Source organism: Haliotis rufescens, unplaced genomic scaffold, assembly GCF_023055435.1.
Source record: "Haliotis rufescens isolate VD_foot unplaced genomic scaffold, xgHalRufe1.0.p SCAF_7, whole genome shotgun sequence".
NCBI lineage: Eukaryota > Metazoa > Mollusca > Gastropoda > Lepetellida > Haliotidae > Haliotis > Haliotis rufescens.
This window is the reverse complement of record NW_025964361.1, coordinates 23,067,850-23,090,555: the sequence shown is the minus strand read 5'-3', so window position 1 is coordinate 23,090,555 and position 22,706 is coordinate 23,067,850. Positions and strand designations below refer to the sequence as shown.

Sequence of the window (22,706 nt, the reverse complement as noted above, 5' to 3'; positions counted from 1 at the left end):
TGATCTTCATGTAGAAAGAAGCGACAAAACACTTCATTATTCCAAAGAAATCTTAGCCAAAAGCACAGGCGATTGTACAATTGTACGATTGTAAAACATGCGGTGGTGATAGTCTTGCATTTTGGTACGAGATATACACATTAGCGCAGCAGCATGGCATAATCACAGAACGCATAGAGGCACATGATCTTCATGATCACTCGAAAGCATAATGGAACGCGATCTTCATGCAAAGCACAACGGCACATGATCTTCACCCAAAGCATAGGGGATGTGAGATTTCAATACTCTTCATCAGTCTCTTAAGGAAAGCAGAATAGGTTTTAATGTTACAAAGTGAACATTTTGGAAAGACCGAAAAATCTTCTGAACTCAATATACTCATAATTTATAATTCACATGAGCTCTATCAAGTGGTTATTTTAAACACCAAACTCAGAGCGCCAAACAAGAGGGTTGGATTAAACTGGACACTACTTACTCTCCATCGTTCTGCAAGTGTCACTGGGACTAATTTAGTTATATATTATATGATATTTGTTGTCTTGTGGGAACGTGGTCTGAAGTGACCATGGCAAAATATAAATCCTGGTCTTCGGGAAAAATATACTGCTGTCGCATTTTGGCATCAGCTGTCTGAAATAACGTGAAACTAAATAGTGTTATTTTAAAGCAGCAGTAGGGCATCGGTTGTCTGCCATAAATTTGAAGTAAAAGGGTCATTATTGCCGTATCTGCAAAATATATATCTATATAAATCACTTATGTGCAAACAAGATATATAATATGAAACTTTCAGCACGTGTGTGGGCCTGGGTTTTCAGTGACTCATGCAGTCCTGTACGGACCTGTTCAATAAATATTCATACATACATGGTACCACACGTTCATCAACGCAGAAGTAAACAAGCAACTATGATGTATAATCAAACACCATCTCAAATAATGTGTTAAAAATTTCATTCCACATATACATACGTCATTGCATGCACTAACATATGCACATGCGTACGCACCTCGATTATTTACATACCGCCGTCATATAGCTGGAATATTGCTGAGTGCGGCGTTAAACAACACACGGCAACAACTACACATACCCGTACACACATACAAATACGCAAGTACGATGCTACAGTACATATCACATACTAACCTTGGGTAAAGGCAGTAATGCGGCGATCTTCAAATACCCATCAGCTTAAACTGAACCACTAGCCCAGTAAAATACTCCACTGACTTTAAACTATGCAGTAGGTATGTAATAAAGAGTGAGTGAGTATGGTTTTACGCCGCTTTTAGCAATATTCCAGCAATATCACGGCGGGGGACACCAGAAATGGGCTTCACACATTGTACCCATGTCGGGAATCGAACCCGGGTCTTCGGCGTGACGAGCGAACGCTTTAACCACTAGGCTACCCGACCGCCCCATGTAATAAAGACAAAAGGCGGGGACGGGTCAGTGATTTTACGTTTATTTATCAAGATGGTATCACAGATAGATGTGTACATGTAGATATCGAGATGGTGTCACAGATAGATGTATACGTGTTGATAACGAGATGGTATCACAGATACATGTGTACGTGTAGATCTCGAGATGGTATCACAGATAGATGTGTACGTGTGGATATCAAGATGGTATCACAGATAGATGTATACGTGTTGATAACGAGATGGTATCACAGATACATGTGTACGTGTAGATATCAAGATTGTATCACAGATAGATGTGTACGTGTAGATATCAAGATGGTATCACACATAGATGTGTATGTGTAGATATCGAGATGGTATCACAGATAGATGTATACGTGTAGATAACGAGATGGTGTCACGGATAGATGTATACGTGTAGATATCAAGATTTGTATCACAGATAGATGTGTACGTGTAGATATCGAGATTGTGTCACAGATAGATGTGTACATGTAGATATCGAGATGGTATCACAGAATGATGTATACGTGTAGATATCGAGATGGTATCACAGATAGATGTGTACGTGTAGATATCAAGATGGTATCACAGATAGATGTGTACGTGTAGATATCAAGATGGTATCACACATAGATGTATACGTGTTGATAACGAGATGGTATCACAGATACATGTGTACGTGTAGATATCAAGATTGTATCACAGATAGATGTGTACGTGTAGATATCAAGATGGTATCACACATAGATGTGTATGTGTAGATATCGAGATGGTGTCACAGATAGATGTATACGTGTAGATATCAAGATTTGTATCACAGATAGATGTGTACGTGTAGATATCGAGATGGTATCACAGATAGATGTGTACGTGTAGATATCGAGACGGTATCACAGAATGATGTATACGTGTAGATATCGAGATGGTATCACAGATAGATGTGTACGTGTAGATATCAAGATGGTATCACAGATAGATGTGTACGTGTAGATATCAAGATGGTATCACACATAGATGTGTATGTGTAGATATCGAGATGGTATCACAGATAGATGTATACGTGTAGATAACGAGATGTAGTCACAGATAGATGTATACGTGTAGATATCAAGATTTGTATCACAGATAGATGTGTACGTGTAGATATCGAGATGGTGTCACAGATAGATGTGTACGTGTAGATATCGAGATGGTATCACAGAATGATGTATACGTGTAGATAACGGGATGGTGTCACAGATAGATGTATACGTGTAGATATCGAGATGGTGTCACAGATAGATGTGTACGTGTAGATATCGAGATGGTATCACAGATAGATGTGTACGTGTAGATATCGAGATGGTATCACAGAATGATGTATACGTGTAGATAACGGGATGGTGTCACAGATAGATGTATACGTGTAGATATCAAGATGGTATGACAGATAGATGTGTACGTGTAGATATCAAGATGGTATCACAGATAGATGTGTACGTGTAGATAACGGGATGGTGTCACAGATAGATGTGTACGTGTAGATAACAAGATGGTATTACAGATAGATGTGTACGTGTAGATATCGAGACGGTGTCACAGATGGGTGTATACGTGAAGATCTCGAGATGATATTGCAGTTAGTATCTTCGTGCAGATATTGAGATGTGTCACAGATTGGTATTTACATGCATGTGTATAGCATGTGATGCGTATCTTCTGTTACATATCATTGGTATTTTGAGAAGCCGATTCGCGTTGTAATGTACGACACAGAATAAAATGTAAATAAAGGATGTGCTCTCCCGGGATATATTTTTCTCTGAATATTCGTTGAAACTTTAAATCATATTTGTTACTTTGACATTTATTATCGTGCCATATAATATTCCCTGGTACTTGAGAGAAGCAATAAATGTGCCATGTTGTTTGCCAAGTGTTTCATGGCGGAATCCTTGATCGCCCACACACCAAAACAAGGCCTTGTTACATAGCAGCGGGCAACACAGGCGGGTTAGGCCCACGGAGGGAACAGTCTACAGCCATGTCGCACGGAGGGAACAGTCTACAGCCATGTCGCACGGAGAGAACAGTCTACAGCCATGTCGCACGGAGGGAACAGTCTACAGCCATGTCGCACGGAGGGAACAGTCTACAGCCATGTCGCACGGAGGGAACAGTCTACAGCCATGTCGCACGGAGGGAACAGTCTACAGCCATGTCGCACGGAGGGAACAGTCTACAGCCATGTCGCACGGAGGGAACAGTCTACAGCCATGTCGCACGGAGGGAACAGTCTACAGCCATGTCGCACGAAGGGGAACAGTCTACAGCCATGTCGCACGGAGGGAACAGTCTACAGCCATGTCGCACGGAGAGAACAGTCTACAGCCATGTCGCACGGAGGGAACAGTCTACAGCCATGTCGCACGGAGGGAACAGTGTACAGCCATGTCGCACGGAGAGAACAGTCTACAGCCATGTCGCACGGAGGGAACAGTCTACAGCCATGTCGCACGGAGGGAACAGTCTACAGCCATGTCGCACGGAGGGAACAGTCTACAACCATGTTGCACGGAGGGAACAGTCTACAGCCATGTCGCACGGGTGAATCGGCTCATGTGTACACGTTAAACATTTTAACTAGACTTGATTAAGGCTTCAGCGTCGGGAAGGCAAATATGTTTGGCGTAACCAGATGCGTAGACTGGGTACTTTGAGGATCACATGACATGACTGCTCATGCGTCTGTATGGCGATAAACACAACGCCTTAACGAAGTATTCAAACTGAATTAACTTAGTATTCACGCTGTACTAACGCAGTATTCAACCTGTACAAACGCAGTATTCAACCTGTCCTAACGCAGTATTCCAGCTGTATTAACTGAGAATTCCAGCTGTATCAAAGCAGTATTCCAGCTGTATAAACGCAGTATTCCAGCTGTATTGATGCAGTATTCCAGCTGTATCAACGCAGTATTCCAGCTGTACTAACGCAATATTCAAGCTGTACTAATGCAGTATTCCAGCTGTACTAACGCAGTATTCAAGCTGTACTGATGCAGTATTCAAGCTGTATTAACTGAGTATTCCAGCTGTATCAAAGCAGTATTCCAGCTGTATAAACGAAGTATTCCAGTTGTACTAACGCAGTATTCAAGCTGTACAAATGCAGTATTCAAGCTGTATTAACTTACTATTCCAGCTGTATTGACGCAGTATTGCAGCTGTATCAACGAAGTATTCCAGCTGTACAAACGCAGTATTCCAGCTGCATTGACGCAGTATTCCAGCTGTACTAACGCAGTATTCCAGCTGTATTGACGCAGTATATCCAGCTGTATCAACGAATTATTCCAGCTGTACTAACGAAATATTCCAGCTGTACTAACGCAGTATACCAGCTGTATTAACGCAGTATTCAAGTTGTACTAACGAAGTATTCCAGCTGTGTAAACGAAGTATTCAAGCTATTTGATGGAGGCTTCTTAACTGAGTCTTGACCAGACTGATATCATGAACTACTCCCACTATGATAGAGTATGGTGGCACGCTGCCAACCAAGCCTGGCCATCTAATCCACGAAATCGACTCGGACGACAAGCACAGGTTGCTGGGGACTAATTCAAACCCGGAGCTTTTTTCTAATCGTTGTTGAAAGACAGCTGGTGGGAAAACTTACACGTTGTTCAAGAGATTGCTTTATTTTTTAAGGCCAACATTGCAAGTAAATGTATAACACAGTATATAATAACCACGCATAACTGAACAATAAAAATATGCCTGGAATATGATACAATGTTGAAGGTGTATACAAATGTACGTACTAAAAGGTGAGATCAGTTTTACTTCGTCGTTATCAGAAAGTAGTCACCTTTTAGCTACTTAAATTATTCAAAAAAGACTTGTGTGAAAAATACTTTGTGCATAAACAAAATTGATCAAAAATAGTTTAGAATAAGTGAACAGGTATTTATAAATGTGTATTTATATGCACATCATTTCTCTATTTTGATTCAATAATTTCTTTTACATGTACACATTGATTTCTTTGGACGTTACATGCGTGATTGACCTCAAAAAGGTGAAATTTTACAAAGGATTTTCATTCTATAGTTGATGCAAGCACTATCTCTCTAATGTGGTGTTTTAATGCACTGGAGTCGATCACGGGAATACTGCAGCGTTCTGGCTGAGTAGGAATATGGCATCAAAATGTCTTTGGCCATGTGATACAATCAACCAATCATGGGCGGGCTTGCCACTGTGCCGTCTTGTTTGGTAAAGATCCTCACTCGATCATGTAAAAAGTCCATGGTCACCATGCTATTCTCAGGCACGATGAAAATCTGTTGAAGAAATATAGTCGTGTACATAGTAATAATTGCCCATTTATATTGCGCATATTTCCAAACCACACAGGGGAATGCTCAAAGTGCTATTACTACCCTGATCCCTGGATCAGTGTTCACTCAAGAATCATTCTCAGCTCCCTGAGGAGTATACAACCAAAGTTACCGGATACCCATTCACTGCTGGGTGATCAGAGGCACATTTCGAACAAAGTCGCTTGCCCAAGGAGACATGTGTTACATTTGCTGGGGTGTGGGGCAGGACCGAAGCCCTAGAAATACTCTTGAGCCAAACTGCCGAAACGAGGTCACCCATCCAAGGACTATCCGCGACCGAGGTGGCTAAACTTCATCTGATTTGTGACCTGGGCGCAGTCACGCGCAGCAGAGGCTCAACTTTGGAATATGGGAACTTATGTAAACAATGATTCAAACAATTCAGTAATTCAAAAATGAAATAGTAATATATGTAAGGCTTAATGGCACAGAAGTGTGTGCGAGAGTCGAGATTCAAACTCGCAGGCTATGGCCGAGTCCTCGGACGAATGCGGGACGGTGGGTAGCCTTGTGATTAAGCGTTCGCTCGTCACGCCGAAGGCCTGAGTTCAATTCCCTACATGGAAACAATGTAGGAAGGCTATATCTTGTGTCCCCCGCGGTGATATTGCTGGAATATTGCTAAAAGCGGCGTAAAGACTGACTCAATTGTTTCTCAATTGCCAGGGATAAGTTGAAATAATCACGCAGAGCACATGATAAACGTGATCACGTGCCAGTCTCGACATGAACAAGTATTTCGACTCGGCTCGTCTGAACCCATTCATTAAGTTCATGTGCACTGAACATCAGGCTATATTTAGTCACTCGGTTGCTGGCATACTAGAAATCGGCAATCGGCACATAACACGTGTCCCTACCGCTTGAAAGCAATGTGACTATGCCACTCAGTCGAGGTTTGGTTAGTGTGGTGAGGTGAAATGGGGTTTTACGTTGCATTCAGGGATGCATACATGTGTGTGTGTGTGTGTGTGTGTGTGTGTGTGTGTGTGTGTGGCTGCTTGTACTAAATCTGAGCCAATGCCGATTTTATAGTGCTAGCGCACTGAAATACCATGCCACAGTTTAACATGAGTACCCCACTCAGACACAGTATACTGACTCCGAGCCGACCTGTCCTTGTTTTAGTTCCTAAATGCCGAGCGCCAAGCAGTTTAACAACAAGTACCATCTCTTAACGTGTTTTGGTATGACCCAGCCGGACATTGAACCCAAGACATTCAACTTTCCGGGCGGACCCTCTACCATTAAGCCACTGAGGCGGTCACATCATTTAGTTCATAACTTTAAAAGTACCAACCTTTAAATTTGGATTTTCTTCTAGGATAGCTGTTTTCGCTTCCTCTGCCAACTGAAAGAGAAGTTGAATGAGTGAGTTAGTTGTGTATTACGCCCCTTTGAACAGTATTTGAGTAAAAATGAGTTTGGTTTAACGCCGCTTTTAACAGTATTCCAGTTATATCACGGCGTGTCAGCTTAATGTGGGAGGAAAGCCCGAAGTGATGCATGTCTCAGACGTTTACCACTTCGGTGAAACCCACGAGCACGGGTATGGTGCTGACAAACCTAGAAACATAATCGGGGTGAACCGGGATTCGAACCCACAATGATAGGTTTCTGGCGTGCCAAAGGGACGCAACTCTGCACAGGGAATTGCGGCGCCTCAGACGACTGGGCCACCCGTGCCACCTATACAAAGATAAAGTGGGTATAACACTTATTATGTACTTCATGTGTATTTATCTTTATCGATATTCAGTAATCGAGAAACATCGCAAAAGAAGAATACCCATTTTGTCATGTCGAATCTCGGCGTGACGAGGGCAAGATGTACCCTTTCACCCTAATAATCAGATATGTGACTAGTCTAGTCTAGTTGTGTTCATGATTTACAAGCACGTTAATACAAAGCCAAATGGTCAGGGTAAACCGTACTACAAGTTACCGCGACCACAGGCCCCTAAAGCAGGATAGTGATGTCACTGAAACACCGTTAAAAAAACAAAACGGAAACAAAAATCCCTCTCAATGGCCTCGAGCGCTCTGATTGGTCTGCGCTCCAACCATAACAAACGCACATGGTGATATGTACCAATCAGAGCGCTCGAGGCCATTTTTGTTTACTTCCGTGACCCACAGCCGCGACTGAGACAATATTTCAATTAAATCACCCGATATAGGTAATAATGCAAAAAATGAATGTATGTGACATGCAGGTCGTAAGCGGATGGAGGTGGGGAGGTATTATAAACATGACATGCAAACATTTCCATTTAATTTAAACGATTCAGTGTATGTCAACTTCGGCCAAGATGGCTAGTGACGTACCTTGTCCATTTATATATATGTGTCCAGTGTTTCAGTAATATCACTATCCTACTTCAGGGGCCTGTGACCGCGACTACCATATAAACATGGTAACACAGCACGATAAAATTCAGCTGGCAATGCGACACTGCAGTTGATACATCGTTTCGTGATCAACACAAAAATACGGAAGTAATTTTTAAGTCTAATGTTTTAAGTTGGTTGGTCTGATTTGTTGTTTAACGCCGCACTCAGCAATATTCCAGCTATATGACGGCGGTCTGTAAATAATCGAGTCTGGACCAGACAATCCAGAGATTGACATCATGAGCACCCATCCACGCAAATGGGATCGATGACACGCATCAACCAAGTCAGCGAGTCTGACCACCCGATCCCGTTAGTCGCCTCTAACGACAAGCATAGTCGCCTTTTACGGCAAGCATGGGTTGCTGAAAACCTATTCTACCCCGGATCTTCACGGGTTGAAGTCTAAGTAAGAAACTATCGCATTGTGGTTGGTGAGCCGGGTTGGTATCTGTTAACAACACACATGGTTCGTTTTGAAACATCTGCAAGCTGTTATCAGTCTTACTGGAGTCACACAGCTGTATGTACAAAAATGGTCAAGCTTAGATATAGTTACCTTGCCCACAAGCTCCGGCCACGTTTCTTTGGACGCCATTGTATCGTTAAAAATAGTTCTCTGCACAACCGGTTGTTGCAGCGATCCGCGCTGTATCCCGATCGAGTGACGCCGAGCGTGTAGCGCTATCTTTATAGTGCTGACCTACTTACTGTACAGTGATCAAGCGCACATGCTCAAATAAACGACACAGAAGTCGGAACGCCTAGCTATCACTTGATCTAACCAGACTAACTTAGTTATTCTTACACTTCCTACGTGTTTATCATGCAGGATATACAATCATGAAGTTGGAAGTAGTTTTAAGGGTTTTGAAACAACAGCTGTGGAATGACTGCCCAACCGCTATGTGTGGATATAGACTAGTAGGCTAAGACTACGAGGAGGGACTTGCGTACGCTGGGAAGACAGGGGTCCATTCATAGGACTGATGTGATCAGAAAGTGACGGGTGGCTCGGGTGGCCCAATCGTCAAAGGTGCCGCGATTCGCTGTGTAGAGTTGCGTCCCTTGGGCACGCCAGAGACCTATGATTGTGGGTTCGAATCCCTGTTCGCTCCGATTATGTTTCTAGGTTTGTCAGCGCGTACCATACCCGTGCTCTTGGGTTTCACCGAAGTGGTAAAAAGAGGCCTGCATCACTTCGGGCTTTCTTCCCACATTAAGCTGACACGCCGCGATATAACTGGAATACTGTTAAAAGCGGCGTTAAACCCAACTCACTCACTCAATATAGTAACCGTAGAGACATTAGCTCACGGTTGTGCTTGAATTACGAATGGTTCCTATATATTCTACGACTGCAGGTGCCAATGTATTTTGAGCGTGAGCAAACATTTTACGTCTATGGGTGAATCTAGCCGCCAGCCACCCTCGTGTAAGTGTGAGCGGGTGAGAGTCAGTTTCGGTTTACTCAGTTTATAATTTCAAGCCATGGTCGCCACACATGGCCTTCAGACATTGGACATTGATAACATACTTGATGCTACAATGACACTTCGTTAGCGGAGAGACCCCGGGACCATCGGAAATATGTCGACCTATCTCGGGCTAGTTCGACACATGCGGAGTGCCTATACAAGAACATAGGCTTCTGCTGGGACCATAACGATACACTGATAAACGACATATCAAGTTAATGGATTTCCATTCAACGAAGTTTAAACCTTTTTAAATGAACGCACAATGGTGTTTGAACAAAATGGTGGTCATGTTTGTTAATAGTGAGATTCCATATTATCTAATTGCATTATAATACGCAGACGATGTTTCGTTTGTTATGGCAGTGCTGCAGTAGAAAATAAACGTTCTTTAAAATTTCTAGGAAAGGAGTTAAATTTAAATAAAATTAAATTATGGTGTTTCGAAGAGGCTTAGTATGAACAAACTGTTGTGATTTAATGTTAAATTTAGGAACGGCTTTCACTCCCAAGTTGTTGTGGAGCAACACATTCAGTAGTCTTACACTTCAAGCAAACAAATCAATCAGATTTATCAATTACGATGATGAATAATGGATACTTTTCATTGCAAGGCGCCTTAAAATATCTGACAGTGTTGTCGTTCCGATCTTGTGTTACGGAGCTTCAAATTGCGGTTCATCGTACAACAAATTAATTGAAAATGTCCAAATATCTTTCTGTAAATGATAGCTTCGTCTCTATGAATGGATCAATCAGAAGTTACTTTAGGGGAGTTATAATATAGACTCACACTGCAGTCTGTCTATGACAGAGGCACGTGACGGAACACACACGTCGGGCCGACATGGGTAACGGGGGCAGAGAGAGGTGAGAGACCGACACAGAACAGATAGGGGTGTGTCCAGGGCCCGGATATACAGGGGGCACCGTCTGAACCTACTAGAATTATCATGAATGCTGTGAAACTCGTATATTAGGACTGCTCTCAAACTTATCTAATTGTGAGTGTCTTTCATTTTAAAATCATTTGACATAAATGGTTTGACAGAAACATAGACCCAGAAACTAAATTTGATGATACGTTCTACCAGAGACCCTAAACTGATACATATATAGACCGGTATATGGTCTCTGGTTCTACGAATATAACAACTTTATGAAAAAAAAGTATAGCAAATTTTGGAAGACCTTCAGGTGGAATTTGTGTTCTCATATAAAACAGAATCGTATAGATCATGTTAAAACTTCATGTATCACAGAAAGTGGTGCATACCTAGCTATCACTTGACAAGTCACTGTTTGGACTTAAAAGACACGTGTTATATTGTTATGTGTATATTCACCCAAAGGGATCTACATGGTACGACAGTAATGTTGTATCTAAGAACGGAATGTATGTTGCATTATTTACAGGCCGCCGTTATATAGCTGGAATATTGCTGAGTGCGGCGTAAAACAACAAACAAACAAACAAAATTCCTTTAGCGCGCCAGAAAACTAAGATCGTGGGTTCCAATCCCTGATTATATTTGTAGGTTTGTCAGCTCAAGACCAGTCCCTCGTTGGTCTCACCGAAGTGGTAAACATCTAAGGCCTGCATCATTTTCTCCTTTTATCCAGCATCAAAATGACACGCTGTTATATAACTAAAATACTACTCAAAGCGACCACACACCAAAGTAACGAACTCACTCTTTGCGACACATACATTTTGGTATGATACAGTTACGTTTTTTTAATGCCCATTACACCATTACTACTATAATACATTGTGCCTATGGGGTCCATCTTCATCCCAGATAAAACATCACTACGATGTTTAATGATTGTGGGGTCTATCTACAGCCCAGTAAACCATCACTACTATTAATAATGGCTATGGGGTCCATCTTCATCCCCAATAAAACATCACTACGATGTTTAATGATTGTGGGGTCTATCTACAGCCCAGTAAACCATCACTACTATTAATAATGGCTATGGGGTCCATCTTCATCCCCAATAAAACATCACTACGATGTTTAATGATTGTGGGGTCTATCTACAGCCCAGTAAACCATCACTACTATTAATAATGGCTATGGGGTCCATCTTCATCCCCAATAAAACATCACTACGATGTTTAATGATTGTGGGGTCTATCTACAGCCCAGTAAACCATCACTACTATTAATAATGGCTATGGGGTCCATCTTCATCCCCAATAAAACATCACTACGATGTTTAATGATTGTGGGGTCTATCTACAGCCCAGTAAACCATCACTACTATTAATAATGGCTATGGGGTCCATCTTCATCCCAAATAAAACATCACTACGATGTTTAATGATTGTGGGGTCTATCTACAGCCCAGTAAACCATCACTACTATTAATAATAGCTATGGGGTCCATCTTCATCCCCAATAAAACATCTCTACTATTTATAATGCCTATGTGGTCTATCTTCAGCCCAATGAAACATATTATATATACTACTATATATATTCACACGCAAAAGAAACGCAAGTGGTTTTAAGCAAATAGGTAACAAACACTGAACCATAAATTGATACGAGTTTTAGCATGTAGTGAAGCCTGATGGTGTTATCGATATTTTTGGTTGCATTTTGGAAGCCCCGAGTAAAAACGCAACGTAAAAAACGAATCGCCAAAACGCACCATTTCAATGAATATGTGGGTATCATGCACCAATTTCTCGCGAAAACAAAAATGCACCAACTGTCACGAACTGTAGTGGGTATAAAACTGTGGCCGATTCCTGGGCCTACCACTCCTTAGTTACCAATGCCACGCCTAACTCAAATTCAGAGAAACCAGGCTATCGGACGTTTGGAAGCTGGAGAGTCTGTCCAAGATGTTGCCCGTCATTTCAACGTTAACATAACCACAATTTACCGTCTTCTGCATCGATACAATGCTACGCAGACCACAGATGACCTTCCTCGGAGCGGTCGTCCTAGGGTCACCACACCTCGACAAGATCGGCAGATTACCCGTTAACACCAGCGACATCCGTTCCTAACTGAAAGTGAAAGTGCTCGACAGACCATAGGAACACATAATCGACACATTATCCGGGACACTGTGATCCGACGTCTCCGTTCAAACAACCTCAGATGTCGCCGACCAGCACGTCGTCCTGTTCTCCAACCATGGCATCGACAAGCACGACTACAGTGGGCACAGGGTCATCACAATTGGCGTCATCGTGTGTGGAGGCGTGTCATCTTCTCTGATGAAAGTCGCTTTTGCGTCTCCCATGCAGACGGAAGAGTCAGAATTTGGCGGCGTCGAGGTGATCGTTTCGCTGACAAAAACGCTGTGGAAAGGGGTCCATGGGGTGGACCTAGCGTCATGATATGGGCAGGGATTGGACTTAATGCGAGACTTGGACCCATGTGCTTTCTGAATATTGGTCAAGGTCGGGGACACGGCGTCACTGCTCAGCGGTATATCGCCCAAGTGATCAGACTCCACGTTGTTCCATTTTTTTGCACAACATCAACAACACATTTTCCAGCAGGACAACGCTCGTCCCCATGTTGCCAGAGCTACCATGGCCTTTCTGCAACAACACAACATCCGTGTTCTACCGTGGCCAGCCCTCAGCCCTGATCTGAACCCCATCGAACATTTGCGGGATGAGGTTCAAAGGCGTCTGCACAATGTGCGCCCAGTCCCTACAACTGCCAATGAACTACGCACAGCTACTCTGGATGTGTGCAGGAGGATCCCTAGGGCCTTCACAAATCGTCTGATCCACTCAATGTACAGGAGATGTTTGGCAGTTATCAATGCTAATGGTGGTCACACCACTATATTGACTGACATTTTGGGTATTGACACGAAACTGAGTGAGCCCTTAACATTCGAAAAAAAAACAATTATGTCATCTGCCTTTTAATCCATTAAACTGTCTTCAGTCAATTTTTTGTCAATCTTGCCCTATTAGTATTTCTTGTCTTAACTGTTGAAAATAAATAACATGTATACTGCATACTCGACTTGCGTTTCTTTTGCGTGTGAGTATATATGCTCTCTGCCTCATGGCATTCTTTCACCAGATGAAGGAGTAAGCATGTTCTCCGAAACGTTGTGTTCCTCATAAGAAAGAAGTTGACATCTATATATTCTCGTCCTTATGTGTATCACTTCTAAATGCCTTTCAAAGACCTGAAATGACATTCTTTCCTAATACACAATTTTTCAATACCACTTTGCAATTTACAGTTCGCTTTGTTAGTTTTAGAGGGATTCGTTGATATGAATGTTTAATTATTTCACAAACACGTTGCAGGTTGTTTCAGGTAATATTGATTGTACCGCAACTAATGCAGTGCCGGCATACGGTGTATACTGTAACTACTCGGCAGAAGTCCGATGTACTTCTGTGTTCAGGTGAGAAGCAGTACGTACGTACGTACGTAAGTGTTACGAGGTCACATAAGCTCCACCCACTCATGAGTTTTCTTACTCTTGTAGGGTTAAGGACTACAAACGTCTGTGAAGTGGGTGTCTTTGTTGACATTTTAAGCTGTTGGTTATATATCCAGGTGAGATACAGTGCCCTATTAATTCACAAGTAATACCCCCTTACTAAATAAGGATGTTCGGAACATTATTGTCTGACCATGCTTCATAAACTCAAAAAACAATATGCAGATCTATTGAAATAGTTTATTCATCACAATGTCCAAAGGAGAACGACATGTGATCTGGCAACAGGAAAAAAAGCACTTTCAGTATAATATTGGTACCTCACCCATGCATGTTCACACGGTGGTTTGAAATATTAAGATATATGCAAAACAAGTTCCAATAATAACATGGTCTGACCTGAATTTGGGTTTTATATGAAGTACAGTCGTTGATGGTATTTCACTGTGGTCGTGATCTAGTTCTGTGTTTATACAATAGTGCCAAGCATGGTAAGATATCTGATTAAGCAATGGAACTTTGTTGTGACCGAAATGGTGGGCAGGGAACCACGACATCTGGGTTCCATGAAACACACACCGGCGGATCATAGAGCCTGACCATCCGTTCTCTATTTAGCCGCCTCTTCCGACAAGCATGGGTTACTGGGGACCTTTTTGTTATATACATCCCCGGGGCTTACCTGGCACTTAATCTGTGCCATAAATAAGCGTTTCAGAAGGTACGCCAAAGGGCAGCACTGACGGTTTACGGCTGGCTACGGTATAAGCAGGGTATAGAAATAATCTAGAAACGCCTGAAATATTTTTCTTTTAGTGCCGTTTTAGCCGTGATTCTCGATTCTGGATTCATATCCAGACATTTCTTAACCAAACAAAGTAACCTTCTGTCTCGACTTTCAAAAACACTGAAATCGGGCTGAGTAATGACAGTGTCTGTTCCCATTGTGGAGTTGTAGAAGTTGGGCCGCTTTCCTGTCAAACTTTCATATAAGGACACTCCAAGGCTCCACATATCAAATGCTTTCATGCAGATGTCGCCTGATGAACGCCGTTCCCTTGCGTGTACCTCTGGTGGGGTGTACTGCGGAGTGCTTATAGTCGGCTTCCGGTCCAGCAATGTATCTTCCGGTCTCAGCTTCATGGCGCCCCCAAAGTCGATTATTTTGACTTTCAAATCTTTTCCGATCAGTACATTGGCCGGCTTGATATCCCGATGAGCAATGTTGTGCTTATGGAAGTATTTGATGGCTTTAACGAGTTGCCTCGCGATCTTTTTCAAAGCTCTTTGTCTCTGGGATTTGTTGTTACAGGCAATGAAGTCGGCCAGATCGCAGCCATCGAAATACTCCATTATGATCACATGGAGTCCATGATGGGGAAACAGGTCATAAACTCCAATTATATTTTTGTGCTTCAACTGACTCATAATGCTTAATTCTGTAGCCCATGCCTTGGATATTGTATCCGGGTGGAGTTGATTTGGGAGCGAGACTTTCGCTGCGTATGTCCGCCCATTTTTCTCCACCTTATATACGGTGGCGGTTCCTCCTGACTTTATTACACTCTGGAACGTGTACCCACGGATGGTACGGCCAAGGAATATATCCTCGTATTGTGGTGGCTTCCAACATGCCCACGATGATGGAGTCGAGACATCCACGCGGGTGATAGATGATGGAGATATTAATCGCTCGATGCTTTCGAGAGTCCTGTTGTCGCAACAAAGATGTCTTCCCCATAACTCCGCAGCAGCGTTATGCTGGTCTTCAATGCAAAGAGTTAACCTTAACTGGGAACCTGGATAGAAACAAACAACATTCTACCAACCCATTTTAAATTTCTGCTACCTGTTGCATGGGTAAATGTATATTTGGACATGTATATAAAAAAAACTCATATCGTTTCCAAATAGCTGTTCGAAAAGCGATAACATAGACTTGATGTATTTACTTTTACAGATATTATGTATCCGTATGGAAGTTTAAATCTTTGGAACATAAACAGGAAACGGCATTTTATATCCTTGTACTATTTAACGTAGAGAGAGACCAAAAATTGACTAATTACGTGTCTCGTGATTCTTTGGGATGAGAGAAACTGTCCATTATTAGGAATTGTTAATGCATTTCAAACAACGTTTTTTTAAAAGAATTATACATATTCTTAATGCGTTCACCTGTTGAAACAGTTTTATCCATCACAGATCGCAACACACAATACTTCCATTCTGACACACTAAGACATTTGAACATATTTGCTTCCAAACAATACCTAGTTCATCTTCAATAAGACTAATTTATCATATGTTTGTCAAGGATACGTTTTTTAAATAACTCACCAAAGTCTTCTTCTATTGTTGTGCTTATAACATCACCGAGAAACCACCAGTTTGCCATTTCTGTTTGGAAAATACATCGGACTCGAAAACACGTCTTGTATAGAAGCGCGATGGCTTTTGCTGTGACGTCTTCTTTCTATGACGTCAGGCGATTGTGACGTAAAACTATCTGCCATCAGCGAACTCTCCATTCGTCAGCACTCGGTTCATTCCGTCACCCCGAGCTACACGAGTGTGTGGAGATGGTATGGAATAATTTGTTTGAAACGAAATGTTTTTCAGTCATTACAATACTTTTTTAATGGAGCATTCAAACAATTTCTATGTTTGTGTGTTTAACGCTCACTCTGCCTTTGTGGTACAGAGTATCAAAATCAAAAGTCATCAGTACAATTATGTTTGGAAAAAATACCGAAACAATCCCTTCATTTAGGAGATAAACCTAGTGTGTTTTAAAATTTGATGCAGTCCCACTGTAGAATAGATACCTCTTTAATATAATTTTGAACCGAGCGCTTTGTCGGCCAAATAGTGACAGAACATAGACATTTGTGTCCCAGAAATAGTGGATCGTGTATGATGTTCTTAATTGTGCGTGTTCTGAAATGAATTTCATCAAGTTTGATAAGCTGTCACTTCAGTTTGGACATTGTTTTCGAAGGGGAGTGCTTTCTGATGGACTTTCAAATCCCCTCCTGACAAATTCTAACGGTGGTGGTTGTCATGAATGAAGTTTTTTCAAACAATTTTTATAATGTTATATTTTACTTTCATTGTCGGTTGTTTCAATGAGGAAATAGCTTAAATTGTTCCGATTCTGGTCACCATAGAACATTTCTCTAACAGTTTCATAAACATTTCATTTGTATGCAAAAGATATGCCTTCGTTAAATCTTTTAATGTCATCACCGAAGCAGTCAGGGTTGCGGCCTAGAACGCCCCAAACATCCGATACAAACTACCGTATTTCCTCTATTTGACACTACGCCGTCTATTAATTTCGCGAGAGCCCTTGACTCGGCGTGTATTAGAGACCTGACTGGTATTAGAGACCCAGCGTGTATTAGAGGAAATACAGATATGTTTTACAGTTCATATGGCGGTGATCGATCGGCAGCCATTTTTTTATGAATCGATATGTAGGCTATCTATGTATTCATACGCACGTTTTTTTGTGAAAAGGCTTAATATATTTGAAAGGGGTTTCCGTAGCAAAAAGGAAACCTGTTTTTAACCAATCAGAATCAAGCATTCATCAATGTCATGGTAGAATTTCCAATACAATGTACTCTTGAGTTGATTATTAACACTCGACCTTCACATAAGATGCCGAATATATAGGTGGACAATGAATGTGAAGTGAGTTGGATAAAGTTCCCCAAACAATAATAGGCACCTTCATTTACTTACTTGTTTGATGTTTACACAAAAGCCCAATATTCGTACAAATATTTTAAACGAAATACAGAAAGTTAAACTTCAGATCTGTTTTCAAAATGTTAAGATACACGTTCTTACTTTCCTGAGAGAAATGCTGAAAGGTTTATGAGTGTGGCATTGTACACAATCCCTACCCTCAGTTGCAAATTATCCCATGGAAGCGGAACTCAGATATTTTACTGGACACAACTCTCCACACAGAAATGTATGGCATCAGATCTAACTAAAAGGTCATATTTTCGCGATGGAAACGGAAAGATTTCGTTTGCGGGAACGGCACCATTATATGATTGTACTATTTGACACAGAAACCAATAGCTTCACATAAGTCCAAGAAATAATGGCTCGAAATATTTATATATTCATACCCGAAGACCCATCTCTGTAATAGGGAACTCAATCTGACCAAGTGGTTATAGCAGGTTGTTTACCACCCAGCATATAGACAATACTTGCCATCTAACAAACTTCATCCATATCATACTATTCAACACAGACAACATACACCGATTTTAACATAATGTTTGCAAATGTTACCACACAACATTCTCAGCCAACATTTTTCAATTTTACATTCATTATATCTTTAAATAATATGCTTGTCTTGGAATTGAACACACGGGGAAAAAACAAAAAAACAAACCGATTTACCTGTCTTTGCGAGAAGTGTGATGATAAGTGGAATAGTTGGCAATACATAATGGTACGCGTGTCCGTTACAGCTGAATAGGTAGCTATAGGATAGTTATCTGTCGCCTTTATCCTCTTTCAACTGGTCACGCCCCACTTGCAAATGCTTCGTATGTAAATATGACGAATGATTCTCCCGTCAGTCACTATTTTTCTATAAATATGTTTTAGCTTCACATTTATAATCTCAGTTGTTACGTATACCTATATTTTCTTTTAACCTGTTTTGTCGGAATAATAACCCCAAACAGCGAATATTACGTTCTTACCTGTAATAACTGACATTAAATACAATCTTGTTAGTTTTGAATACTATGACACGAACAGACTCTCAGACTCATACCATTGACCATCTATACCTAGCGTAAATACCATATTAGAGATATAATAATGATGCATAATAGAGGACGACTATTAATTCACCCGTGGCAGTTTGTCAGTTTCCTCTCGTAGCTCGCCTAAACATGTAATAATTATCTTAATTACATGTTACGAAATCACATAAACAATTTATTAAACACACTTAGGTCTAAGTTCCGTTTTAGCCAATTTGTGCATCTTCTGAACATTTTCACTTCAGAATAATGTACTGCGCAATTTCTTAGATTTGTCTCAGGAGTGAAATACCGTTTCCGCTAGCAAGAACGTATGTAATGAAAAACAACAACGATGGTCAGTGAAGTCTAAAGATAAAATCGACAACAGTATCAACACGTCACAACAGATAAGAGAGAAAACGTTAAAGAAAAGTTTTAGTGGCAAGCAATCACGTTGTTACCTGAGCATGCCCTCCCTTTGTAAACAATGCCGTATCATCAGATTAAACGCCCCTTGTATGGATTAGCATACACGTCGTTATTGCTCAATCGCATGTCTGAAAGTCCATATCAACTTTTCGTGAGTACAGTTTCATTTAAACAGCAAACTGTTCCTGAAGCTGTTTACTTTCAATTCAATGTCAGTGTGCATGACCAGCAGGACTGGGACGGGTAACTCGGGTACTCGGGTCTGAGAAGGACCCGGGTACCCACAGGACTACCCGGACCCGTGGTTAATCACGTGATTATATTGTTTCATGACAAAAATTATCTAGAACTCTATGGTTACAATATAAGTGACAAATGTTCACATTCATTCCGACTTTATATGTTTGCATAAAGATGAAACTTCAGTCAACTTCAGTGTATGCATGACCAGGTCATTTTATACCTGTATCTAAATACATTTTGACAGGAGTACGGTCAAACGTTTCCCAATCGGACATTTTGTACTTATCTCTTGAGACCTACAGCGGGTACACGGGTAGGGTCGGATAATAGGGGGTTGGGTACCCGTGTAGTAAATTTGGACTCGTCCCAGCCCTAATGACCAGTGGTGGGCCCACTGGTGTCGCTGTGTGCACATGCAGGTACTACGGTAATGAGAAAGACTTATCCCCCCTCCAAAAGTTATTTATGTATGCATTACTGCTCAATCCTTTAGTTTGACCGGAGACCATATAATAGATTATATGGTCTCTGGTTTGACTTCCCTGAGTAAGCCCTCATATCATATGTACTTCATAAACTGCTTTGGTGTACATGCTTTGTGTAACAAGAGAACTTAAAAGTTTACTTGAGTGTGTAATTTGCAAGATATCTGTGAATTTCTATCAAGCTATCAAAGTACTGGTGTCATTCCTTCACATTAGGGCTGGGACGAGTCACAATTACTACCCGGGTACACATCCCCCTATAACCCGACCCTACCCGGGTACCCATTGTAGGTCTCAGGAGATGTCTTAAAATGTCCGATTGGTAACATATTTTTAGCATAGCCCTGGCAAAACGTATTTAGATACATGTATTAAAAAATAAGGGTCATTCATACACTGAAGTTGAATTAAAGTTATATGTTTAGTCAACCATATGAAAAATCAGAAGGAATGAGTGCATAGTCAGAAAGAAATGCGAACATTAGTGACTTGTAGTGTAACCATAGGGTTAATTTTTGTCATTCAACAATATATTATTAAATTTTTGTTGTGTTCATGGAAATTCCTGCATTCTGATTAGCTGAATTGGTCACGTGTTATTGAATTCATTTCCCACTCTCCTACCCAGAGTTCCATGCGGCCGGCAGCCAGCTAGCATAGTACCTCTGCCACAGGCCAGCGCCATGTGACGATTCGTCACATCTTTCACAGTCCATTCAAGATATTGCATATGCTTTTCATCCGTTTCATGTTTGACAAGTCTACACATTTTCATAAACAAATGTCAAAGAATGGTTAACTTTCATTGAGAAAGTATGCAAATACGTAAAAATCTACTTGATTTTGCGTAGTTATCCTATGTTTACATTGGTTGTACGGCTCCACGTGCTGTCATCGAAGCCCAACGGAGAGCTAGCGACACGGTCACTTTGATGCATAAATATATATTGTCATGCAACTCACTGTCGCAGTTGTAGTAGCATATCTATATAGTTATGCAAAACAATATGTAAAGCGCCCCCAAATACTTGCATTAGTCTGTTCTATACTGATTTCTGAAAAAGCGCGTTTGTTTACAAACAAGAGAAAAGTCCGGTCACGTGATATGCAAATTAGCCTGTGGCAGTGGTGTTATGCTGAGTCACCACTGCGACGGAGTGTGTTCATTTCCCAATGAATGTAAAAAATTAAGCCACGCCCACCGCGGCGCACTACTTTTATTACTGCGGAATGTCGGGGAATCCCAATATTACAGTCGAAGGAATTCCCTTTCTGCTCACGTGTATCGTCATGCAAAGGACATTTAGCGACTTTCATGCATATTCATTGTTCAAACTACCCTTTGAAACCGAAGGCCGAGAATGAATGAAACAGCAAACATGCAGGCTCGCTCGCCTGTTTTTTCCCGCTCGCCCTGGTTCAACTTTAATGTCTTCAGGTTTCATTTATAACTAGCATTTCTCCAACTGTGTTTTACCGTAATCAGGGAAGTAATGTTTCAATCACGCAGTAAATGACCATGTTATTTGAAACAGCCGCCTTCTCTCGGACATATTTCTTCCGGTTCGTTACAGTCTGACTGTTGCAGTTCTTTTCGCCTCTTGCCTTAATTGACAGGTCCAATGAACATTGTTTTAATCCCACCCCCCGTTGATTGGCTACTGACTGTGTAGGCGTGTCAAGTTATGTGCATAAATTAAACGATCACCTGATTCATGTCAAGCCACTGTATGTATTCCTACACCTGGAATGTTTATCAATGTGGTCATTTTTGTCCGTTTTGATATATGCAACTGTTTTTGGTTAAACTATTGTAGATAAAACATGTTTTACATTGTCGAATTAAATTATAAGCATTGACTGTATATTTTTTTCGGTTCATTGAGGTATGAATCGAAAAACAGATGTGCAAACTTTTGTAAGAATCCGCTACACAGTCAATCCTTAAATGATATTTTAATTTGAAGTTTACACGATATACGGCTTTTCCATTGGACGAGAGGTCGGTCACATGACAGCGAAATCGGCGTTCCTAAGTGTATGAACGACTCAATTTGACGTTCATACGTTTTTCACGAGACCGTGTCCTTGAAATGACGTAAACACTGACGGACTACTTCCACATTCCTGGGGAAACCCCTGGGAATTCCCAAGCACGAAAACATACATAAGTGTTCTTTCTGATCATTTAGAACCTTTATTCTTGGTCTCCGCGTTTCAGTATACATTGAGAAATGTCAGAGAGCGTGACTGCATGATTGTTTACGAATATCCTCGCTACGGCCTATCCTAATGTACAAACGAAGAAATGCACACCTATCGTAGTATCGACTCGATCCGTGTCTTCGGCTGACACTGACCGTCTCCAGCAATCTATGAATTTACCTTAGTGTCTGTTTGACGCATCTTTATTCACCTTTCAATGATCGGCCAGTTGAGCAATGATGACTAACACATGTAACCGCCACAGGTTCATTAAAACTTCGGAAATCTCTCCCGTCACGTTTATTGTGTCGGCCATTTTGACGTCTTGTAGGCCTACTTGATGTAAATGTATTACGACGCGCTGTCATTGTGACTGACTAACTGAGGGAGTGCTTTACAGAACTTTCTC

The 22,706-nt window shown here is 41.3% G+C and overlaps 2 protein-coding genes across 3 annotated transcripts in view; one reads left to right on the top strand and one right to left on the bottom strand.

Annotated features, from left to right (window-relative positions):
- Positions 1–14,374: 14,374 nt before the first annotated feature.
- On the bottom strand, positions 14,375–16,575 carry LOC124137517 (serine/threonine-protein kinase PLK4-like). The gene is made up of 2 exons (XM_046503850.2): positions 16,489–16,575; positions 14,375–15,947 (listed from the first exon to the last, which is right to left on the bottom strand). The coding sequence occupies exons 1-2, from the start codon at positions 16,544–16,546 to the stop codon at positions 14,935–14,937; spliced, it is 1,071 nt and encodes a 356-aa protein (XP_046359806.1). The 5' UTR covers positions 16,547–16,575; the 3' UTR covers positions 14,375–14,934.
- A 2,811-nt stretch (positions 16,576–19,386) lies between these two features.
- The window catches only part of LOC124137453, a 46,546-nt gene continuing 43,226 nt past the window's right edge, over positions 19,387–22,706 (top strand). For both annotated transcript variants that reach the window (XM_046503736.2, XM_046503735.2), the window contains exon 1: positions 19,387–19,515. The gene's annotated coding sequence lies outside the window, so the exon portion shown is untranslated. The remainder of the gene's footprint in view (positions 19,516–22,706) is intronic.

Bases quoted from the DNA above. Each gene is read 5' to 3' on its own strand.
- LOC124137517 (XM_046503850.2), bottom strand. From the start codon at position 16,546: ATGGCAAACTGGTGGTTTCTCGGTGATGTTATAAGCACAACAATAGAA. The intron at 15,948-16,488 runs GTGAGTTATTTA...GTTTCTATCCAG, and splicing joins AACAATAGAAGAAGACTTTG to GTTCCCAGTTAAGGTTAACT.